The sequence below is a fragment of the Rutilus rutilus genome (assembly GCF_951802725.1).
Source record: "Rutilus rutilus genome assembly, chromosome: 5".
NCBI classification, from domain to species: Eukaryota; Metazoa; Chordata; class Actinopteri; order Cypriniformes; family Leuciscidae; genus Rutilus; species Rutilus rutilus.
This window is the reverse complement of record NC_140213.1, coordinates 46885277-46911429: the sequence shown is the minus strand read 5'-3', so window position 1 is coordinate 46911429 and position 26153 is coordinate 46885277. Positions and strand designations below refer to the sequence as shown.

Genomic DNA, 26153 nt, shown 5'->3' with positions numbered 1-26153 from the left:
ATTTGTGTTTCAGAGATCCAAAGACCGAATTACGGATAACATTTGGAGGAGAAGTGCTCTCTCTCAGCTGGTTCTGCATTATTTTTCTCATGTCTGTCCCCAGAGTTTGCCGTCTCTACTTGTGTTAGCTATAAACCGCTCCCTTTAAACAGCACTACGAACTGCAGAGATGTCCCGCAGGCAGCTAGTGAAACGCAGTCTGACCGATCGCTCAGACCAGGGCATGATGGGAAACCTCTGAGCGAACCACAGATATTGGTGCTGAGATGTGAAACGAATCCTCAGGCCTGATATCGCCATGAAGTCGAGAGTTTGAACTGGACAGCCGTGCAGAAGCTTGATGTGATTACTGTGGTCAGTCCTCTGGAGGAATTTGATTGACAAGTTTATGATTTTGTTTCTGTTTTTCTGAATTAAAGCAGTTGTTCATGGTGTGCTCGTAGAGGGCTTCAGACGGGGGCAAACTAAGGTTTTTAATCAAGAGAAATAAAGAAATAGTTGTTCAGTATCCTGTCCGTCCGTGTGTGTGTGTGTGTGTGTGTGTGTGTGTGTGTGTCCTTGCTTTTCTTATCAAAAAACATTTCTGCAAACAATAACAATTAGTCGCATGTGCAATAATAGCATTTTTATTGTTAGATTATTTTAACCCTTTGTGCATCAATTAAAAAAAAAAAGTTAGACAGTGTAACCACCTCCACTCTATACAGGTAAAGGGCTACACAAAAGAAAGGGGTTCTACCTATTGAAAATTGTCTGTTACAAATCACACCAGATTCTTCAGTATGAGGGAACCATCTGACTTATTTTATATTGCTTGCACAGTGAAAATGAAAATCCCCATCAAAAATAGCCATACGAATTAACAAAACATTGAAAAAGGAAACAAAATAAACTATACTTTGACAATGATAAGCAGCTTGTTTCAATCTCAGATGGACACAATATCAGTATTCAAATATTACCCATTCGTTTAAATACCACTTAATTCCATGGATAACATCACTTAGACAATCACATTAAAGCATAACTTATCTGTTAGGGTCCAAAGGTGCATGAGGGACAGAGGCCAAGTCTCTGAGGGAAATCGTGAGAGAAGTCTTGAGTCCAAGCAACAGCATCAATCCACAATGATCCACGGGAGAGAAAAAAAATCAGTATCCACTTTCACCCACAGTTCTTTCAGTCATTTTTTCATGTATCCACCTTACTCATTCCTGCAGGCGTTTTCTACATTCTCTCTAACAAAGAGCATATTAATACTCATTCAAAGTTTAGCAATATGTCAAAACATCACAAGTCAATCATAAAATAAATTCACTTAAAGGAGAACTCCGGTCAATTTTAACATTGAGCTCATTTTTTTGTACATTTGGAGTGCTGTCAATACAGAGAACAACGACAAAAATCGGTGTTGCCTACACCGAGTTATTCTATTTTTAAAATTTGCACCCTATTGACTTCAATGGGGCAAGTATAGTAAGCCTGCTTTTTAGCCTCTTAACATCCTTTAAGTGTCATTACAAGTGCACAGAAAATGTGAGTGATTCCTTCTGAGTGAACACGGGTGGATCTGACTGCAGTAGATGTTAGAGATATTAATAAAAATGAAGTTTATTCAGCCAGCGCTCATACCTTTGTTTACATCCTGTTTTCGGTGGAAGGCCATAGTAATCGATTGTCGAGTTCACGCGCATAGGTTTAGTACCTATGATCACTCGCGTGAACTCGACAATCGACTACTATGGCCTTCCACCGAAAACAGGATGCAAACAAAGGTATGAACGCTGGCTGAATTAACTTCATTTTTATTAATATCTCTAACATCTACTGCAGTCAGATCCACCCATGTTCACTCGGAAGGAATCACTCACATTTTCTGTGCACTTGTAATGACACTTAAAGGATGTTAAGAGGCTAAAAAGCAGGCTTACTACTTGCCCCATTGAAGTCAATAGGGTGCAAATTTTAAAAATAGAATAACTCGGTGTAGGCAACACCGATTTTTGTCGTTGTTCTCTGTATTGACAGCACTCCAAATGTACAAAAAAATGAGCTCAATGTTAAAATTGACCGGAGTTCTCCTTTAATATTGTATACAGGTCAGTAATGGAGGCCCAACCGTGACCTCTAGTGGCCGGAATGAGAATTACACCCTGTAATAGTGGAGCTGTTACAATAGGTCCATAGTGGACAAACATGTCTGTGTCAAAACACTATCATACAAATGTGAAGCTTAGGAGCACAAACTTAAGTTTGGTCTCATTTTAAAGACCCTTGGCAGATTATTGTTGAAGTAAAAAAAAAAAGTTAAAAAAAATGAAACCAAATAAGAGTTATAGAGGTTTATGAACAGTATTTTATGAAACATGTTTAACTCTAAAACTGCTATAAAATCAAAGCCATAAATCAAAACAACGTGTGGTCCAAATTTGAGGTTGATATCTCATAAAATGAGCTTTCAGTAAGATTTTGTTTGGCGCAGTCCCACATTTTCCCTATTAGATCCACTGAAGCTCCACTGGTGTACAGTAATAAAGCGAGTATTTGATTTATAGGCCAAACCTGAAAAATTGGCAGCATCTGGTTAAAATGAGTAAAAATAAAAATGTTGAAGCCTTGCCAACAGAATGAAAGCCTCTTAACAAAGATTGCATCATTTTATAGTCAAATGGCCCTGGGATTAAAAAAATCGCAGTTTTAATGGGTTTCAATTGGGACATTTAAAGGTCCTGAGAGGAACTATTTTGTGTAGCTATAGCTTTAAGGAAATGGGGGTGAAATAGTAAAAATTCAATACAAAAATACACACCTGTGCCAAAATGTATATAATTGGCATTAACACTGGCAAAATGTAAAAAAAGACAAATTCCACAAGAGTTAATGTTCTTTTAAAAATTAATTTAAATGAAATACCCTGATTCAAAAACAGTTGCTGAGGAGTCAAACTAGAAATATGTTGCTTCACATATTTGAGACGCCTTAAATAACTTGCGTGCGCAGCAAGCACAAGTTGTGATTTTTGCTGTGCACATGCGCATTAGTGTCCTCTGATCGTGGGAAATTTGAACAACGGACGCATCTCAGATCCGAAGATACCGGCAAACGTTTTTTTCTTATGTAAGACGTTCACTTCGCATGCACTCTCCACAATGAATAGCTTATTATCCCTATATGACTGTTAAACGTAACTGGTATCATCACAAACGTTATTCTGTGCCCTAAAAACTGGCATATTTCATGGTATTGTGTCATGCAAGGTCATTGCAAAATCTAGAGAAATGAGCGAGGTGAGCTGTTAAATGTCAGTTAGACACGCAAATGAAAATAAAATTTGATATGTGATATTTAAACTGTGTATTATTAATGAATATATTAAATATCTTGTTGCTGTTTTATCAATTTTAACCAGTGCTAATTTAAATAAAATTAATGAATTTAAATGGATGAATAAACAAACATGTTGCCCAATTGTTATTTTCTTTTATTTGTCTTTATTTATTATATTTTCAATGAACGGTTAGTTCATTTAAGCCTACATCATTAAAAATGGGTGTCTCAACTGTACCACATATGGGTAGGCTACAGTTGAGCAGGTGAGCTAATTGTGGAAAATATAAACTATATATGAGTATTATTGATTGATAATATCTTAGTCTACAAGCTAATGTAATGTCATGTGGAAATTCACTTCTCAGTATCTATTTTTGTGTGAAAAATCAAACCGCAAAAAGTGTTTCAACTGTAGGCTACTCAGTCTACCTTATATTTGCATTTTAGTAGTTTTTTTTGCAGACGCCTTTGTCCAAATGAGGACTAAATTAGGCGAGTCATCGTGAAGAGGCAAAAACAACGCAATAAGTCTCAACGCAAAATACAAAGTTCAGGCAGTGCTTAGAGTAGCGTAAACCAGACAAGGGAGGATTAAAGGAAAAGGATTTTTTTTTTTTTTTGGCTGAGTCTTCTGGACGACTCCAGGTGTCAGTCAAGCCCAAGATATTAAGAGTAGATTGAGATGCAAAGGCTGGAATAAAGTCAGCTTTATTGACTGCTGACTGACAATCCCATAAACCCATAAAGAGAGAGAGGTGTGTGTGAGGATGAGCGAATGGGACGCAGATTAGCAGTATTGCGCTGCTTTCTGTGCTTGATGAGAGAGCGCTGTCGAGAGACAACAGGAATGTTTTGAAAGCGCATGTTGAGTCAGGGAAATAAGATAAAAATGGGAAAGGAAAGGTGAGAAGAAGGTAATTAAGTGCCTTACAGGTGTCCTTGCTCAGTGGAGTCGCACAGGTGGAGTCGAAGGTCTTTACCGAGAGCTGAACGCTTCCGCGACAGCGTTCTACTACACAAATATAGGCAAACTCTTGAGTGAGGACAGCTGTCTCTGCCAATTAGCACAGCAAAAGCAAATATCCCGAAAATGGAAGAAATCGAAACTAGCTGTTGGACAGCGCCACACTTCAGTGGAATAAAATTCAAACTGCTACACTTTTCAGACGCGGCTGTGTTCTGTGAAGGTACAAATTTTAAAATAAGCAGAGAATCGAAAATAGCTCCACCTAGTGGCAAATAGTAAACTGAGCAACAGGAGAACAGGAAAGTTTTTGGTTTAATATATTCTTAATATATAAGACTGCCAATGAACTAATTTCATGTTGTTTTATATTTTATTTGTTCATTATTTATTTTGTTGAATTTTAGTTGGACTCGGTCCGAACTGTTTAAAAAAAAAAGAGTTATCTGCATGATGCTGCTGCCTTTGGGCTCAGTGATGTTGAATTTAAAAGACATGTTATGTTACATTGTGATGTAATGGTGTTTTCTGGAAGGGACTAAAGAACAAAGTATTTTTATCAGCTGAAATGCAGAATACAAATGTTTTTATTAAGTTAAATAGACATTATATAAGTTTCAGGTTATGTTTTAGTGTTGGTAACATGTCCCACATTGTCCCACACAAACCTTAGTAATCGTCCCACATTTGGTTTGTTTGATGGTGGTCCCCCTAGAGTACAGTGTCCAGACATAGATGACAACAGAGAGTATAATTTTGATACAAAACAAGGCTGTTTATGAAGTAAATGTATTTTATTAGTGGAATATTAAATGAAACATAGTAACACATATCTGTGGTGCGCGAGCTGATAAGAGGAAAACGCGCGGTGGATTGAGCGCGAGCTGGTCGAGCGCATCCCTGTATCACAGACGTCAGTGGAAAGTTTGTAGTTCAGTCGGATGTCAATGGCAAAGAAAGTAAAACGAGGCGTGTTGCTGCTTATTATTATTATTAGAAAGAGAGCGCACTTGCGCACACTGTTGAATGATCTTGATTGCTAATCGTTCACTCAGCACGTGTTATTTGGATTAAAACTGAATCGTATATGTAAGTAAAACATGAACTGTTAGGCCTACCTAATTTATGTAACTAGTGATTTCCTACATTATCACTGAGAGAAGCCGTATCACTGCCCTCCTGTGGGAAGGTTATCTTCTTAACTCAGTCATACAGAAACAAAATGTTTGATATCTCAGTATTCATCATCAGATCCAGAACATTCAAATACTATACTGTGTCCTCACCGAACATGAGCCAATAAAACATTGAGCAATACAATCTGTGACTTCTATATGAATATGCAACAAGACAATAATGAAACACTGAGTTCATCTTCAAGACCCAATATTATTCAAATAATTATGCTTTATAAGGATTATTATTATTGTATTTTGTATCATTTTTATTTAAATGTATTTTTATGTAGTAATAGTAATGAGTGATTAAAATAAATGTAGAATAGAGTGTGTGCATGGTTTGAGTTATTTTTGACTCTTACTCCTACTAGAAATGATGTAAGCTCCTTGCTGCACGGTCACAATAATATTATAACAAAAGTTAATTCATATTTACCAAGAATGATGAAAAAGAAGAAATAAAAATATTGTTCAAACTTCTAGTGTTTCAGTCTTTTTGAGTCTCTTCTGTTTTGGGAAAAGACAGACTTGCTGTAAGAAACTTTTGAGTTGTGTGTTTGCAAATGTAGGCTAATCTCTTTTGCCATAAAGAGTTGAGCTGACTTCTGCTCTTCAACAAATTTATTTAAAGTAAAATTTTCTTTGATTGATTGAAATCCTTATAAGTCTTAACTGTACTTTCCCTATACAAAATATATCACAATTAGTTAATTTATGTCTTTCATAAAGGAAAGAAGAACATTTCTCTAATACTTGTTGGTAAATGTTCACTACCAAAAACTACAAAAAAGATTGATGCTATTTCTATTTGTAGGCTACTACTGATGTTTTATATTATTATATAAAACGTATTCTTCACATGATATTGTGTTGACCTCTAGTGGTGAGCTCGAGAAATGGCATAATCTCTGCATCTGCTGTTGCATCTTAATACCAGTTACACTCCAATTAAGGAATACATTTATTTACAAAATAATACATTTTAAACAAAACAAAAATAGCAAAAGCTTTCTAATGCTGGTTTTGTTCCTCACTATGCTTTTTAATAAATGCTTAAAACACTAAGTGTGGTATGTTTTTCTTTATAAACCACTTTCTCAATAAACCATTTTACAACAACAATTTAGAGTTTTTCTTCATAAATCATTTTCTTCATATATGTTTACAATGATTATTACACGTGTCTCTCTTGATATAACACTTCCAGTATATAAGGTTACAATTATGGTTGACTACAATACAAAAGTGCTTCATACACAAAAAGGCATAATTATAATAGAATATTTGCATATTCTATAACAACTTGTGTTTTATTATGCTAACATATTGTGTAAATATACAATACAATGGCAAATGATAAAATTATAATTACTGATCAAAAAGCATTTGACAGAGTATCTAGACTGGGGAATGCGAAAGCTACAACTTAAAATGTGGATTATGGGTGATAACAGGCGTTATCCATATGTCAGTCAAAGCAGAGAGACAGAGTTTCATACAAATAAAAATATATCAATAAAAATAGATATTCTGTATTTAAAATTTAAGCGAAATCAAAAAACAGATGAAAGTTAATAAATAATATAAAAATACATATGACAGATTAAAATCTTTGCATATATGTATCACACAATGATGTCATTTTTAGTTTGACTTTGTTCATATCATTTAATATATTTAATTGCTAAATTTGACAATTACAATAAGCAATGTTTTAATTGCTTCATTGAGGTGTTTAATCCCAACATCATTATGATAAAGGTCTTCTATTGAAGACTCATATTCATGCTTATCCTCCTCTGAGCTGAGATCAGTCTCATCTCCCTCCTCCATTTCACCTGTAAAAAAGCAAAACATCTTGTATGAACACTAAATCGTCAAATAACCAGTCAACATAACTCACAATGTGTATGTGTGTCACTCGGCATGCCGTCCCGAATCTAACGAGACCAATTTGAGACCAAAACCGTTCAGAAGATAAGCAAAAATAGCAATTTTTCATATCTCTGCACCAGTAGGTGGCGCTGTGCCAAAACGTAGCATGTAACCTCAGGTCATGATTGTGATGGCATGTACCAAGTTTGGTCTGAATACAATAAAGCTTGTGGAGATACAGCCTTATGTCTATTTTCGCACGTGCTCCATAAAATTCTTTGTGAGTTCTCTTTTTGTTGGAATGGTCTGCAGATGATCTGGTTCAATTTTCGTGAAAATTGGAGCAACGGCCTAGTTGTTCAAAAAAAGTAGGTTTTTAGGAAAATTCTAAATGGCGGAAACATTTTCATGATAGAAAAAAAAAAAAAAAATTACCAACTTTGGACAGGTGGTGGCGCTAGAGGGATTGAGTTAGATACTCCAAATTTGCTCCTAGTTTAGTATGTTTAGTATTACAGTTTAGTATTTTTAAGGACACAGGAAAAGACAGTATAGACTTTATTATTTTATAAAATACTCTGAATGTATTTTCCCCATGATTCTGTAGTAAGATGCCACATCAGATCACAGAAGGGAGATATTTTAAACATTCAACTGACATTATATTGAAGAAAAACATGATATTAATGTGATGAATTGTGTTTTTACGGTATGCTAAGATAACATGCTAGCCCTTATGCACCTGCTGCCAGAGGAGCGATAATCCACTAAGATCACTGGAATGTTTCTTTGAAAGGGCATTTGATAAAAACGGAAAGAATGTGAAGTTAGATATTTGATCAAAGAAATAAGGCATTTTTATTCACAATGTTTTAATCACCTTAAGCTTATAAATAGCATGCTCCATGTCATTGTCACAAGTGCATCAGTTCAGATATCACTTAGATGACCAAATAAAGCTTTGGTGGGACAAACATTTATTTAGATGGAAGCCTAAATATATTTCCAGTGCCGATAAAACCCTGTATTTGTATTTTAAATATAATACATCTAAATTTGCATTCCTATGTTTGTTAGTGTTACTGCAACTAAAGGATGTTTACTCACCTCAGGTTACAGCTTGAGTTCTGCATCACGTCCATGAGCTTCTGCTTGGAGGATCCGATGTTATTTTTACTCAGATCAAGCTCTTTTAAAAACTGGAGTGCTTTTGTGTTTGTCAAAGACTGAGTTAAAGAAGAAACATCTGTAATGCCACAGTCGTTCAGACTAGAAAGAGACAAACAGACAGAATAATTATTATTTTTAACTTTTAACTCAATTAGGCAGGAAAAATCATTCATCTCAATAGAGATCCATCTGATGAGAGGCTTCCAGTGGCAGAGAAATTCACCTACATAAATTTTACATCAATATCAAATCTGACAGGAGAATTCACAGTTGCCTGATTTGCTCATCAAAGCTTCACTAACTATTCAAGGCTATCATTTAACTGGTGTCTCCTCAGCCCAGCATTCTTCAGTGCAGCAGAATAAAGAAGCTGATTGGAAAATGTTTCAAACCTGCTTCACATGTCTTGGTACTTGGTTGGGTGTAAGAGTCAATTTAATATTTAAATAATTTGTATATTAGTATTGCTTGCTTGGAGTGTTGATTTTGCAAGCACTATGAGGTATCATATTTGTATCTTTCTTTGAGAGGCAATTCTGATATTTCCTGTGTTTATTTTATATATGTATGTATAGGGGTGGGCGATATGGCAAAAATATCATATCACAATTTTTTTCAGGAAAATCACGATTAATGATTTTATCACGATTCTTTTTATGTTGGTTTTACTATTTTGTGACTTATCATTACAACCAATCTAATGTCCATATTCTAAAAACAAAGCATTAGGTAACAACATATATATATATATATATATATATATATATATATATATATATATATATATAAAAAATGGCAGACAGGGGCAAAGATAAAAATATTTGTCATTATTTTCTTTGTTATTAAATATTAAGATCAAAGAAACACATTACACATCTTATATACAACTTAATCATGTGTTATACACAACTTAATATACAAATTAAATAGGCTAAACAGTGCTTTATGTTTTCAGCTACAGTAGGTGTATTTAACAGTTGCATTGAAGAAAGTAATTAAATGAACAAATATGAAAATAAAACAAAACAGACTTAACACACTGTATACATTATACATTGATACTTATTAAAGCTACTATTACAGTTATGTGTATTTAACAGTATAAGCACAATAAGACTCGAAAGATAACTTAGTTCAGTATCCAGGCGCTGGTACTAGACAGGCTTTTAGTGGATGTGAGCTTCACATACGCGCTGAGAAACGTACACTTGTTTAACTGACAAGGCATTAAAGCACATGCAAATTGTGAACTGCAGTGTCCCGTTCCGCTGCGTTAAAATTTTATGTGAATATACGTCGCGTTGTTCAGTATGTTGGGACAGAGGCGCCAGAACAGATATAATGCACGATTCTACGATATTTCTTCAAAAGCAGATCGTGGAGACATTTTAATCGTCCACGATCAAAAATCGTCATATCGCACACCCCTATGTATGTATATATGTGTGTGTGTGTGTATTATTTACTATGTTTTCTGATGTATAATTTCTGTTCTGTTTCTTTAATGGTTACGACCACTTGTGGGCGGAAGATTGAATTTGAAGTCCGTGCATAGAAAAAAGGGAGAAACAGTTTTCTTACCATTTGGTCTGTCATTTATGGATACAACTAGCCTAGAAATCTAGATGCACCCTAGTGGCAGCAAAATGTATTTTGCAGCCAGTGTGGTCTAGCAACTCTCCATTGACTTTCGAGCTGGAAAAACCAAACTCAGGTCAGGCCAATCACATCGTGTATAGAGTAGGCGGGGTGGGCTTAACAATGACGACAGAGTTGCGACGGTTCCCTGCTACTTGAAAACATAGAATGGCTTCTGCTGCTGGCGAACAGTGGTCTTTCGAATCGGCTTTGGCCGCGACTCTGGAGTACTTAGTTAAGCTTTTCTTTGAGAAAAGAGCACAGAACAGCACTTAAGTCATTTTTAAAAAAAAAGGAAGAAGTGTTCAGAGTTTTGCCGACTGGATACGGCAAAAGTTTAATATACCAACTAGCCTTCTTCATTGCTCTGATTGGTTGTAGCGCTATCCTATTGCGTACATAGGGATTTTGAGAGACATCCGTTTATCCCTCTCCTCGGATTGAGCCGTGCCAATGATGAGTTGCCAGACCTAACATCTTGATGTAGGTCTGGCTTGCCAGGCTAGGATAAAACTCGTGTTTGAACGTTTAAGGTAACACAAGTTAAAGGTTTAACAAGTGAAATCATAGGATAGGCTACAGGAGCCAACAGAATTTTGTATATTTTTGTAATTTTGTTTTTGATTAAACTCACAGTTGTTAACGTTTTTTTTTTTTTTTTTACTGACTTCTGTGACAAGAAATATTTTTTCCTGCCACTATACCAGTGAAGTTAACCTAGGACTTTGCATCTATAGTGGGTGTCAATTTAAGACCCTGCTTTCATCAGATCACAAAACACATCACTAAGAAAAATTATTTTTGATAAAATAAATGTAAACTCAGGCTCTTCATGAGATATTGAGTGAAAATGATTTGGTTAATTTGTTTTATGTAGAAGTGATTTTAAGCATTTTTATTCTAGTATGTGAACGATACTGACCTCAATATCTCCAGTTTACACTGTGGATGCTTCAGTACTTCACACAAGATCTTCAGTCCATTGTTTTCTATTTGATTCCCACTGAAGTCCAGCTCTCTCAGGTGTGAACGATTTGAACACATTCCTTCAGTCAGGAGATAGCACTGTTTCTCTGTAATACTGCATCCACACAGACTGAGGACAAAGAGAAACAACAATGGCTGAAACACATGTAAATTCACCATGAGTAAGTGTCATACAATATAATACAACAACAAAAACATGGAAACTTAATTACAGAACCATAAACCATGAGAGGAGTTTAAGGTTCAATATAAAACCGAATGAAAAACTGAATCAACAAATTTATTAGAAATATAATTAAATAGACTATTTTCAGATTTTTAACGTGAGAAAAATGAAGAAAATAATGAATAAATCACAAATTAAAGTCATTTTTGTGTAGTTTACCATCACAAATACAAATTTTACGTACAGAAGATTTTTGGTTAAAAAAAAGAAAAACCTTACCCAATTTAAGTAAGCTTATAATGATTTATAATTTGAGACAACAGGATATTTTGTGGGAAATTTTAGTTTGATGTAATTTATTTTTCATCGTCATCTCCCTAAAGAGAATATTTAATTATTACAGCATTTGTAATTAGTTCGTAACTAATAACAATGTTATTATTACACTCAGTGTAAATTACAATCTTCTGTTGTATATTGCACACCTGTACACACAGATGGTCTATTTGTTTATTTTGTTATGTACAGTATATACATATGTGTGTCTTTCACATATCTTAATTATTTATCTTGTATTTTACTATTTGTGTACTGCTGTTGTCTGTGAACTGAAAGCTTCCTCTGTCACCAAAGCAAATTCCTTGTGTGTGCAAACATACTTGGCAATAAAGCTCTTTCTGACATTGTAAATAAATGTACATTAAATGTCAACATATAATGTACATTTATTTACAATCTTTAAGTGTGTTTGTAATAAACATCAAGTCACCATATTAAGTTCTCTTGTAGCCAATAACTTTATCCCTTAAATCCCATCTTTGATAATCAACATGACATACTGAAAAAAAATTTGTCCTATGAAAATAATTTCTTTATGCCTTAAAATCAGTTGAATGTAACTCTACACCCTAACTCTGCCACCTTTGGCTTTTTAAAATTGTAAAAAAAAAAAAAAAAAAAATAACAACGCGTGAACACACGATAGTTTTCTCATGCGCACACAAAAGTTTCTCGTACGCACGCAATAGTCTGTATATTTTTTATTTTTGCAAAGGTCCCTTCAGGGGCTCCGTAATTTTCTAAAACTTTCTTGGTGTATTTATTTTCCAGAACCTTTTCAGGTTTTTCATGACCATACGAACTCTGAATTTTTTATACAATGTGTAGCCAATGTTGTACTGTCACTGTCTTTTAAGAAAGCAATCCATATGTAGATTTGTGTTTGTTTTTGTTGCTTTTCCAGCTGATTAGTCTTAAATGTGCGTGCATACTGTGTTTGGAGGAAAGCGTGGTTACGGTGTGAAGCTTGCCAGTCACAACAGTGAACATTTACTTGCTTTTTGGAAGAGATAAAGCCACTTGAAATTGAGTTTTTATTTATTTATATTCTAACTACTAATATTAGATTTTATATAAAAAAACATGGCTAACTTCATAGGTTAACATCCAGAATATGAACAATCCCTTTTATAAAAGTAGATTTTTGTAAAAAGTACCATAAGGGCTGTAAAAATCCTTTAACTCTATCAGAATAATCTATTATCAGTTTTTAGTCTGTTCTCACTTTGGTCTCATTTTGCAGTTTGTCAGATTTCAGCATTTGAAACTTTCTACTGAACATCAGTCCATTAGCTCACAGTACTTACAGTATTTTCTTTAGACAAGGAAACACCAAAAGACACAGTGCTATAAACAATATGACTGGTCCTGTTGTCCTAAAATAACTAAATAGTGAACTTTAAATCACACTGTAACTGCTGTAAAGTATAATTATACTAACAGTAGATTTCCCAGCTAAACTAACCGTGCTGATATAATCCCAGGCCGAGAACGGTTTGTAATCGTGGCGTGCTTTACCTGGCTCAAGTGGAAAAACAACTGGAACTGTTCTTACTGTTCTTAGAATTGTTCGGCCCGATGGTGGAAAAGCAGCTTATGTCACAGTTCTTCTGGGAAAACTCACTCAAAATGGCACAGGGGACAAAAGTCTCAAAAGTAATCTCTTAACACCAGAGATTACCAAACTGAAAGTATGATTTAATAGTCTCCCTAATTATACTTTCAGTTTGGTAATCCCTGGTTGTCTGGTGTTAGTTGTGTACAGTTCTTTTGCTACTGCGTTTCCTTGTGTTATTTCGCTTCTCTATTTGAGATTAAAGTGATCATCTGTGGACTTTTGCCCCCCCCAGTGCCATTTTGAGTTTACATCCTTCTTTCCAAAGCGCTTGCGCTGCCGTGACGTCTGTCATGGCGTCATGTACTGCGCTCTCCTAGCCTGACTTCGTCATAGTCATATTCTAGTCAGAATGTGAGTCTGATACTGCTCCATAGAGATTTGATTATGGGGCGTGTCTCAACCGAACCAGGAAAAAACAAACTCTGCACTCAATTGGATAGACCTACAACCAATCAGAGCAACGGAGTAAATGACGCATGTTCTTCATTCATATTTTCAACCAACAAAATGTCGCGGCTCTCTGTTCCTCTTTTAAAATGAATATGAACATCTTCTATAACAGACGCGATGGCGGAATCTACACATGATGTCTCATAAACAAAGTTCGGGAGGAGCACGTACAAATAATCAATCCAATATCAACTTGTCATCAAACAATACATGTCTAACATTACCCTATCTATTAGCATGAGGAAGCATATTCACTCTGTCAACTTACCTAACACTCCTTGACAGTTTTTCAGCATCCCTCCACCACCCCGAATCCTCACTCTTGTCTTGTTCTCTCACAACCAGGAATACGGGGGGGGGGGGAGTATGGCTACCGAGCCCACAGCCCTCTCCTCGGACAGCACGTCATATACGCATATCTGACTTATTTGTGTGAACTCGTGAAATCTCATATACGCATTTATTCTATCTGACTTATTTGTAAGTGTGAACTCGTGAAATCTCAATTCTCCAGCTGCAGTCGCCTTTGTTGTAAACTAATTCAAATCAAGCGCTCTTTGGTGACGTGGGTGATTACGTAACCGCAGATTATCTGTCCATCATCGATTAAAGCCCGCCCTGGCAATTTGATTGGCTCGGCCTTTTGGGAGCCGGGCATAATTACTCCTCAACGGATCGAGTCCAGACCGAACTTCCCGACCAAAAAATGTTGTGGGCGGTGTTCGGGCTGGCACCCAGGCTAGCGCTCTCCATGATGACGAGGAAGTTTCAGCAAAGATCAGAATAAACTGATTTTTAGCCCTTGCATTAGCTCTACTACTAGATGTATTCATGGAGTTGAGAAATAAAAACCCGTCCTGTACAGCTATGATCAGCTGTTCGGCTGAGCTTTCGATGTTGTTACAGAAAGGCAAAGGCTGATCGGTTGGTTCTTGTCACATGACCTGCGGTGCGCTTAAAAGTTGAGAATTTTTCATCTCGCTGTGCCTGGAAAAATGAGTGCGCTTCTATTATTCTTGTCGCGCGTCTACATTTGAAATAACTAACTTGAGCTCGCAAAAGACGCGACATGTGAACGGCCCCTAACGAATGAACACACCTGAAATGAAGACTAATTAACCTGTAACCTAGGACACTAACAGGCAGGGAATGAATGAAAGCAGAGCCAATTACCAAACTAGAAAACTGACCAGAAGACTAAAACAGAAAACAGGACATGAAAATATAGTTCCCATGGGCTATTTTTAACACTGTCACACTAGTTCTGTATGCTGGAAACTGTTATAACAGCAGATGTGAGCAGCATAACATTTCTGAAGAACAACACGTCCACTGAAATTTTTATTGAATCAAATTAAATTTAATGCAATTACTTGTTAGTTAGGCACCTAAAAGTAAGTGTGACCAATAGGAAAATGCAGTTGCAGTTCAGGTGAAATGCTGCAGTATAAACAATGTAACCTAAGCTCTGTTGTCTTTAACTAAACAGTCAACTTTAATCACACTGTAACTGCTGTAAAGTATGATGATACTAACTGTAGATTTTCCAGCTTGCACTGTGGGTCCCTCAGTAGATCTCCGAGGTTTCTCACTCCTGAGTCTCCTAGTTTATTTCCACTGAGGTCCAGCTCTCTCAGGTGTGATGGGTTTGAGTTCAGAGCTGAAGTCACAGCAGAACAGCCTTCATCTGTCATATCACAGCCTCTTAACCTACATTATGAGAAAGAAAGAGCAAGAAAATAGGACAGAAGAAAGGAAGATAACTTATTCTGTAAAGTCACATCCTCTTCATAAACAAACAAAAGAAAAAAGACATTCAGAGGAAGAGAGATCATCATTCAGGGCTGTACACTGCAACATGTACACTGAAAAAAAGATTATAACTACCTTCCTAATATCCTCTGTCCAAGCTTTTCTGGAGTGTGTTGCAGCCATCAAAATCAACATTTGTTTATATTTACAAAATACAATTAAGCTAGTCAGTGAAAATATTAAAAATCCTTTCTTTGTACTTTTGCTAGTTAAATAAAGGTTAAAGAGAGTTGAATCACAGATTCTTGATTTTATTACATTTTACAAAATATGACAACTTTTCTGGACATGGGGTTGTATCATATTATTATTTATTATTCATTTATTTAATAAGAATTATTATTCATGTGACAGTAATAGCTAAAATAATGTAATCAAATGCACTGTAAAATAAATGAAAATGTATAGTTCTTAAGTAAATATATATTTTTTACTTTACAGTAGGGAAATTACCAAACTTTTTTAATTTCTACACATGCATTACTCTTGAGTTTGTATTTAGTCAGAAAACTAAAAGTGTAATGTGCAGCAAAACATTTTCGGGCTCAACCCTTCATCAGTGCCATGTTCTTCCAAGCATCTCCTGCACAAGGCAAGATCCAGTAAATCCTCATGCAAGAGCGCTTGATATAAAGCATTCTCATGTTTCAGTTGGGTTGTGACTCGTGCACCTTTCCCACAGCAGCTGCAGTTTTCCATATGCGTTTTATCTAAATAAATGGGTTATTCCCTACTGTGACAGGCGGATGATTTTTGTGCACAGTGCGCAGACATGACTAATCGATAATCAAATTCATTATTTGATTTATTTGATAAGCAATTTTTGTATGTTAAAATAAGGTTTATGTACATCCCTGTCATTTATTTCACCAGATCACTAAATACTAAAGAGAATATTTTTTACAAGTTTATAGCTTAGTGTTCAAGCAATTTTAAGCAGTTTGATTCTTGAATGTGAATGTTCCTCACCTCAATCTCTCCAGCTCACAGTGTGAATCTCTCAGTACACCAGATAAGTGCTTTGCTCCTGACTTTAGTTGATTCCCACTGAGGTCCAGCTCTCTCAGGTGTGAAAGGTTTGGGAATAGAGCCGAAGTCAGAGTGTGACACTGATTCTCTGTAATACTGCATCCACACAGACTGAAGACACAAAGAGAAAAGACAATGAATCAGAGCTATGATGATCAAACTAAGATTTGTAAATATTTGTAATTCTCTCTATCAGCATTTTCCATTTCAGAAATGTCAATTGAACGGCAACTACACTGAATCGTTGTTCTTCAGACCATTGACTTGTCACTGTTGGAACAAGCCCAACATAGAAGTTGCTCGCCATTTAAAAGCATCTCTTCAGCGGACCGAATCACAGGAATCACAGGCTGCGATTGTGAACGCGCCACTCCACTGCTGTGTGTGTTCTGGTGAGACGAACACGAAGCTGAGCTCGTGAGGCGCTGTAAAAGCTGTTATATATTGCCGATTTGAATGGGCCAAAATATTGTATATCGTTCATCCAAAGCATCACTGAAATATTTAAATGTTTTTGTTTATTTAAATTAAAGTTAAGTTGTGATCTATTATTCTCTCTTACTGTTATATGACATTGCAAAGTGAAACTATTGCAGGTGTTTTACATTGCAGGTTTTGAATTTGCAGGTTAGGCACAAGATTTTTTAAATGGTATAAAGGGGGCGCGACCAAAAAAACACAGAGTTAGGGAATGTTTTTTTCAAAATGCAAAAAAGTTTACACAATTTCAGATCAACTTCGAAAGGGGTTCTTCCGTGTCAATGTCATCATTTGGGTGCTACATTTTTACAGTCTCTCTCTACCTCCAAATCGGATCAATAATGTTGATGACATCATTCTGCATTTAAGTTTCCATTCATATCTTCTGTCAAATCAAATGCAGCTTAAATTTTCCAGCTTAAATGCAGCTTAAATATACTTCTCCAGGCACTACTGTAAAAATAATATTAAATGTAATGTAACATTTTATGTCACTAAAACAAAATACTTACATCAGTGTGTTGAGTTCACAGTGTTTATCCTGCAGTAGAGCAGCGATCTGATTCACTAGTGTGTCTCTTAGTTTGTGTCCACTCAGATTCAGTTCTCTCAGGAGTAACGGGTTTTTACCCACAAGTTCTGTCAAACGTGTACAGGCTTCCTCTGCAGTAGGACTCAAAACCCTGCAGAAGGGAAGATGAAATTTAAATGTCTTTATGGCTTTAAGCAATATGTGAGAAACATCAGCACAGAGAAAACTGGCTTGTGAAACTGCATGTTTGTGAACATCTGGAGACACACAGAACTGCTGTAGAGAGATACAGTGATGCAGTGAACCTGGGCTTGATGGCATTAAACTACAGTTTCAGAAACATTTAATACCATACTACTGAATACCATCAGTACAATTCAACCCTCTACAATGCGAGTAAATCACTCACATCTGCGACAAAATTTCCACTCTGGGCAGTAAATAATGTCTATCACAAGCTAATCAAATTGGCTAATCAACTCTTAGATTTTACTTGCCAGTGTGTGTGTTAGAGGCAAAGTATGAGTTTGGAATAGCCAGAGTGTTCAGCAATTGAAAATATATCTGAGCGCTTGATAGTTTTGCTCTCCGTCTGTATTATTTCAATTCAGCTCAGTGGATGCGCAGCCAGCATAAGGACTGTCCACATGAGCACCACCACCAGCAAATATGCATGCATACATGGTTACCAAGTTTTAGTTCTAATTATCAAAGTTCTATCATTAAATATTGCTTGATTATCATTATATAATGCTTGATTGACTGATGTTAAGAGTGTACGTTCAGATATTTTATTTTATTTTAAAATTTAAAGTTATTTTACAAAGACAAGCAGATTTGATGGAATATATATATATATATATATATATATTTATTATATCAGTCTGATGAGTAAACAAAAAAATTGACTAGCCAATGGCGATTCTATTGCCAAGGTGTGCATAGACGGTTGCAATTGTATACAAAACTCAGTAACCCCCACTACAAAACCTGTGGAGCTTATTGTATTACTGAAGGAATATTTTGTATGAATATCTAGCATGCATATTTATTTTGTGTTATTTCATCACGTCTCACCTCAGTGTCTTGAGTTTACACTTCTGATCCTGTAGTAAATCACTGAGCTCCTTCACTCCTGATTGTCCAGGATCATTTCCTGTGAGATCCAGCTCTATCAGGTGTGAAGGGTTTAATCTCAGAGCTGAAGCCAGAGCTTTATAACCTTCTTCTGTGATACTGCAGTATGAAAGTCTAGAAAAAAAGGGAATTTATAAAATTCATCAAGTTAATGTTATTTTATGATTAATATAATTAAACATATTTCGTACTGTTAAACAGTGTTGGGGAGTAGCTAGCTGCTGTACAAGTAACGATACCACTAATATTAACTACATTTTTTAGTATCTGGACAGTAGCAGTTACTTTAAAACATTGTAGCTTTTCCAGTAGCTAGCTACTTTTTCCAAGTAGCCATGAAGCACGACTGAAAGCTACACTCCATTTTGCATTCTGATGAATCATGAGCCTGTAATGCATTGATGCAACGAAGCGTCTTCTTACTAGATAAACTAAATTTGTTCATTACCACCATCTGTTGTTACATCATGCCAGGGTCCCCGCGGATCCTTAAAAAGTCTTAAAAGGTCTTAAATTAGATTTTTTTTAATTTAAGGCCATAAAAAGTCGTCTTATTTTTACTTACAAAAGGTCTTTCATTTTAGATGACACTTTGAATTAGACTTACCTAAATGCTTTCGAAATGAAAACTATCTAATTAGCGTAGGCCTACGTATTATTTTTTTTATTCTATCTTTGTGGATTTGCTTGTTCACGTGACAATTCGCGTCACTTACGGCAGCATATTAGCCTACGTCTGTCTCCTGCACGCGAGAGGAGAGAAGAAAACAAGTAAGTGTCAGTTCAGTTGTAAGTTCATTAATTATGTGCTAGAGTAAAATATCATCTAATTATTATCAACAAAACTTGGAAAATATCGCAACATATTTTGTCAATATTGCACATCCCTAATGCATGGTATTAATTTAGATTTCTTCAGGTCTTAAAAAGCCTTAAATTTGACTTTAAAAATTGTGCAGATACCCTACTTTACAGTCTGTCCACCATCAGGAGATTGTCTGAGGATTATGTAAAGGATGTACAGGAATGGATATTTCACATGAATCGACTGTAATTTATGCAAACCAAATATTAAAATTCAGTCTACTTTAAAGACTTAAAGCGCATATGGAAGGTGAATAATAGCTTTTTAAATGTACTTATCCTGGTTTATTACACTCTAAATCACAATAATGAACCACCATAGATTAATCTGTCCCGTTAGTTTTGTAATGAACCTAAAAGATCACTAATCGAACTGAAATAAAATTGCAATATACTATAGTAGAGCACTTATTACTTGGCAAAGGATGGTTGCGGTGGGATTTCAAGCAAAGCGAGAACAGCTCATGATTTGCGTCTCAGAGCGGCTCTTTTCAGTAAATAGCCTACCGCATGTGCTGTGAGTTTAACCTGCATTTTTGATTACTCCTGTGTATCCAGTTTGCATTCATTTTGTTCTTGTATTGATGTTACATTAGCAATTTTGCACTTTGACAGTAAGTTTGAGATATAGGCTATATTTTTTGTGTGTTTTGGATATTTTACAAAATCAAACGATTGGGACACTTTTTGCCATTGAAATGACTGGGAAAAATTGTCCCAGTTAACCTGAATTCACCCTACTCATTGAAACCATAATTGCATTACAACATGTTGTTTTAAACCCCCCAAATATTTTACTTATAACATTCTTCATTAACAAATATTAAATTATTTGTAACAATGTCATTGTAAAAAAGATGGTTCAATGTAGCTAGATACTTTTGAATGGAAACTTTGTAGAGTAGCTACAAGCTTGAATGTAACTTTACTTTAACTTTTGAGCAGCTTGTAGCTTGTCAAACTACAGATTCAGAGTAGCTTCCCCAACACTGTTAAAACATAAACTACTATAAAAAACATTCAAGTTAAGTGGAATCAAACAATAGTTCATTGAACTCACCTGAGTTTCTCCAGTGTGCAGTTTGTATTTCCTAATCCGTTCTGGAGTTTCTTCACTCCTGAATCCTGCAGATTATTGTTGCTGATGTCAAGCTCTTTCAGACTGGAGTTTGATCTCAGGACTGTAGCGAGAGCTGAACAGCTTTCCTCTGTTAGACCACACTTACTCAGCCTAAAATGATGAAGAGGGAGAATTTACAAACACATTTCCAGAGAAGTTAGTACATTTTGTAAAATGCAATAAAATCAACAGTCTGTGATTTGTTACTTTTCTTTAACCTTTATTTAACTGACCTTTAAGTACAAAGAAGAGATTTCCAATGTTTTCACTGACCAACTTAATTGTGTTTTGAAATAAATAAAAAATGTGACGGCTGCATCACACTCTAAAAGAGTTGGGACTGAGGCATGTTTACCACTGTGTAACATCATCTTTTCTTTTAAATAAACTTTTTAACTGTTTGGGAATTACAGTTTTGCAAGTGGAATTTTTGCCTAATCTCGCTTGTTACAAGACTTCAGCTACTAAACAGTCCATGGTTGTTGTTCTCTGATTCTCAGGGATGTAGTGGAGGCTAAACGCACGTAAACGCTGTTTACGCACCTCCCAAAATTTGGAAATAGCGTTTGCCCACCTCCAAAGTGCGTTTATCCACCTCTACATTTCGTTTATCCTCTAAATTTCACGTTATTTGAGCAGACTTTGCTTTTCCAGTGCGTGATCGCCGATCGGTACATGATTCGAGCATTTGGGCCGTTAACGACAGAGCAGAACGCGCAGCGCGCAAACACGGAGCAGAGAGCGCAGCGCGCCGACACACACACGGAACAAAGAGAACGGCGCACACACATAGCAGAAAACACACGCTCGTGAAGTTACTAAACAAGCTGCGCGAGAATGAAACTTGATCGCAGCCGCAACAGGAAATCGTTAAAATGATGCAAAAAAAGTGATTTTTTTTTTATTCATTACAGGCAGCTGGTTTAATGTAGGGAGCATGTCAAAACCCAACTGTAGGCCTACAAGAGATTCAGAGGGAATCAAGCCTGCACCAGGTTAAAGACTTTTCCCTCTACAGGGAAACACTGATCCACATTTTTCTGATAAACCAAACAACTAATCAATTAATCGAGGAAATATTCAACAGATTAATCGACTTTGAAAATAATCCCAAATCCCTAATCATTATGCACAAGTGCATTGCATTGGAAGCCCTGGATATAAGCCTCCCTCTCGATCTCTCTTAAATATTTTTGTTCTCTCTGTTTTGTCATTTAGTAAACTTTATAGATTTCAACCATATTATTCCTTTTTGAGTCTCTTTAACAAGAACTTAGATTAATGTATGAATTGAATAGTGATTGTGTGACCTATGATGAGGGAACAACCAGTGATACCCTTGGTAGTACCATCAAATGATAGCCTATAGCGATGTTATCAGGATACACATACACCGGTAGGGAGTGGCCCACCTTACCGGGTGACCAAGTTGTGGTCCACCAGAATTTATAGTTTACCCACCTCTTTTTTTACCACTACACCACTGCTGATTCTCCTTTTCACGATGAGCCATACATTTTCAACAAGAGAGATCTGGGGCCGGATTCACAAAACATCTTAAAGGGCACTTATTATGCCCCTTTTCACAAGATGTAAAATAAGTCTCTGATGTCCCCAGAGTGTGTATGTGAAGTTTTAGCTCAAAATACCCAACAGATAATTTTTACAGCATGTTTAAATTGTCACTTTTTGGGGCTCAGAAATACATGCCGTTTTTGTGTGTGTCCCTTTAAATGCAAATGAGCTTCTGCTGCCGGCACAGGGGGTGGAGCAGTGTCAGGACAATATCATCTCTCACGGAATGATTTTATCAAAACAGAAACTCTCAGTAACGCTGTTCATTTCGACCCGGAGTCGGACAATAATGCCCACAGAGCCAGAGAATATATGCTGTATAGATATAGAACAGGTATAGTTTAGTTTAATTACGGTTATAATGTATTTGTCATCTGCTTTTATCCACTATTAATACAAGCCTGTTGTAGCGGACCACAGTTTTACTCCAGAAAATCACTGTAAGAGCTGAATGAACACAGTATAAGAAGTGCGCATTAAAGTCTTATCCATAAACTCTCTCTCTCTCCCTTTTATTATCATCAAGAAACACAGCAAAGTACACAAAACACTTGTTACAACTAACAGTAAACAAATATATACACCTTTTCAGCGGGTGCTTAATAAACTGGTAAACTTTATATCCGTAAGACTCGATGAGCTGTCATAAAGTGCACTCTCTCTCTTCCATTACTGCCGTGATCAGTACATTAGGCCTATCACTCCGGAGACTGTAAGATGGATCATGAACAGTTGGTACTGATCCATCCTCGAGTAACAACGGGAGTAAATAATGACTGTTATGTCCAAGACTGTTATGTGACTGTTATGAACAATTAATGATAATTGTTCACATTAAACCATATAGATTTGTGGGTGAATGCCTAGTTGAGACTTGCGTCTCGAATGGTGATGCTAATTTCACAAGATAGAGTTCAAATGTTAATTTCCAGAAAGGTCCTTTGTCTTCTCAGGGAGTGGTTGTTCCTCAAACAGACTGCCCGGCATTTTCTAATTTCTCAAGTCTTACAATAGGAACCCATTCTATGAGTGGCCATCTGTTTTCAATGAAGCTAACTTCGGCAGCTTGGTGTCATTTACACACTCATTAAACTTTGACGGGTGAGGTGCTGACAAAAGAGGGTCATTGCGACACTGTAAAATGATGGCGCCATGCAGCCATGTGCTTTTTTAAACAAATTTAATAGGGTTTAATGTTACATTATCAGCTCGGAAAGTACACTAATGTGACTAGAAAAAAATGGAAGGAACAATTGAGGGAAAAGGTGGATTGGCAGAAGTACTTGCTTTTTGGTGTGTTTGCATTGCAGGAACTAGGAATGATTTTAGTTATAGGAACTCCTTTTAAGGGGAACTAAATTAGCTCCTACTTCAGAGTAGGGTCTAAACCAGCACTTTAGGTACTATAGTGACGTAAGTGTACGCTGACTGGCTGAATACATGAGAAACACAGACACTGAATATTTTTAAAAGATGTGTAAACACAGTTTACATATACTTACAGCAAGCTTACATCACTGAGTTCCAACTGGTGGTGTGCATGCAAACCCAGGGGAATATTTATTCTCAGGGGACCGCCCTGGTGACTAGTTCCTATAACTGAGTTCCTATAACTACCCGGGTGCAAAAGCCCTTAAAGAAGGGTTTCAAACTAATTTTAGGTTAAGGGCCAGATGGGCAGAATTACTTTTTTTTTTTTTTATTATTCTTTCCGTCCGTATTTTTATTGTGTAAAACATACACAAGCTGTTTTTTGCAGGTCCGGAATAGAGATCGGCCAAAAAAAAAAATTAAAAAAAAAAGTTTAGATCTATGGTCAGTGGAGCAGTGCATCTCTATTTTTATCATTGTTCAAATCATCCCGCTGGCCGGATCAGACAAATCTGTAGGCTGTATTCAGCCCACGGCCGTATGTTTGACACCCCTGCCTTACAGTGTTTTGGTCACCTGATTTCTTTGAGACACTTTAAATGTACTATAACAAGTGAACACAATACTCACATCAGTGTGTTGATTTCACAGTGTTTATCCTGCAGTAGAGCAGCGATCTGATTCACTCGTGTGTCTCCTAGTTCATGTTCACTCAGATTCAGCTCACTCTGGAATAACGGATTTTTACCCAAAATGTCTCTCACAAACTGACAAGCTTCATCTGCAGCAGGACTTTGTAATATCCTAGAAACAAAGACAGTACATTGATATTTCACGGCACAGATGTGGTAAAAGAATATTGATGCAACAGTACAGAAATATAGTTTGATGGTTTAATTCACTTTCAGATAAAATCTTAAAACTATTGCAGTTTGATTTGTACTGTAGAAAACACTCACCTCAGTGTCTTCAGTGAATGGCAATAATTCCTTTGTACTTTAAGGAGGTGTTCCACTCCTGATTGTCCAGGATCATTTCCTCTGAGATCCAGCTCTATCAGGTGTGAAGGGTTTGATCTCAGAGCTGAAGCCAGAGCTTTATAACCTTCTTCTGCGATACTGCAGTCTGTAAGTCTAGAAAACATGAAAACTTAGAGTGAACACTAGAACTAAAATGAACACTGCTGTAAATACAGTCAGTTTTGAACTGTAAATAGTTGAGAAAAAAGGCATGTTGTGTAACAGTATATTGGATTAGTATTCATTCTTAAAGGGATGGTATAATGCCCTTTTCACAAGATGTAAAATAATTTTCTGATGTCCCCAGAGTGTGTATGTGCACACTCTGCTGCTGCTGCTCCCGGCATAGAGGGCAGAGGTACAACAGCTCGTTCTTAGCAGCTTCGATTACCTCACACAGACATGCACTGAAAATTTCTAAAACCTTTAGCCTTTTATGTTCAACCCAGAGTCAGACAATGATGGAGAGACTCAAGAAGAAGTGACAACATGTAGAAGCAACAGGACATTTCTGAATTATTAGAATAATTTCTGGTATATTGATGAATTTATATTGCTGATGTGGAGTTAACTATCTTATAGTCATTGATTAGCATATTCTGTCATGATAATCTATAAATCGCGTTCAGGGGGCGGGGTTTATGTAAATTCTAGGGCTGGTGATGTCACTAACCCGGGAGGAATGTGGTGTAGTCTCTACCAGCCGTTTGTTGTAGTCCTTAAAAGTGATTTCTGTAAAAGCAAATATCTCCCTTTGCTTTGAACGTTGTAACTTTGCAGATGTTGTTTATGATCAAACAGCAACATTACACACTAACTAAAGTTAGAAAAGTGAATCATAATCAACCACCCCTTTAAGTGACAGCAGCCTAAACCTGCCACTATCATTTTAATCAAAGAACAAAAGACAAAGAGAAAAACCCCTCACTGCTCTTGACTCAATAACTTTTGTAACTTTAGTTGTAAGCATTAGCACCTGAAAAACATAAAGCTGTGTTTGTTTCACTTGTCTTTTCATTCTATTGTATTGTGCCACCGTTTGCTATTAATTTGTTCCTATTTTATTACTACAAAACAAAATCAAAAAAATATTCTTAGATTATCCTCACTTCTGAAGGCGAGTGGACTCAAATATATATAACTGATAAGCAAGTGTTGTGGTGTTGAAAGCTGATGGTGAAATGTACTCACTTGAGTATCTTCAGTTCACACACAGGCTTCTTCAGTCCCTCACAGATCTCTTTGACTCCAGAGTCCAGCAGACGGCTGTTGTTCAGGTTCAGCTCTTTCAGGATGGTTTTAGAGGAGAGAACAGTAGCTAGAACTGAACAGCTTTTCTCTGTCAGATCACAATTATTCAGCCTGAACACAGAAACACCGTAATTTATTATTCAGCACATATTCACCACACATCAGATTAACAGATCTTCATATCTGCTCACACATGACTGACAGTCTTTTATAATCAATTAACAGAGAAGTTTTAATGTATAAATCAT

The 26153-nt window shown here is 36.3% G+C and overlaps 1 protein-coding gene across 1 annotated transcript in view; it reads right to left on the bottom strand.

Moving 5' to 3' along the window:
- The window catches only part of LOC311291149 (NACHT, LRR and PYD domains-containing protein 12-like), a gene marked incomplete at its 3' end in the record, with an annotated part of 80615 nt that overhangs the window by 53098 nt on the left and 1364 nt on the right, over positions 1-26153 (bottom strand). Inside the window, exons 4-8 of the mRNA XM_084410022.1 lie at positions 25846-26016; positions 24595-24768; positions 24266-24439; positions 20630-20800; positions 18646-18819 (exon numbers count right to left, since the gene is read on the bottom strand). Of these exons, the coding sequence (XP_084266148.1) occupies positions 18646-18819; positions 20630-20800; positions 24266-24439; positions 24595-24768; positions 25846-26016 (864 nt within the window). The remainder of the gene's footprint in view (positions 1-18645; positions 18820-20629; positions 20801-24265; positions 24440-24594; positions 24769-25845; positions 26017-26153) is intronic.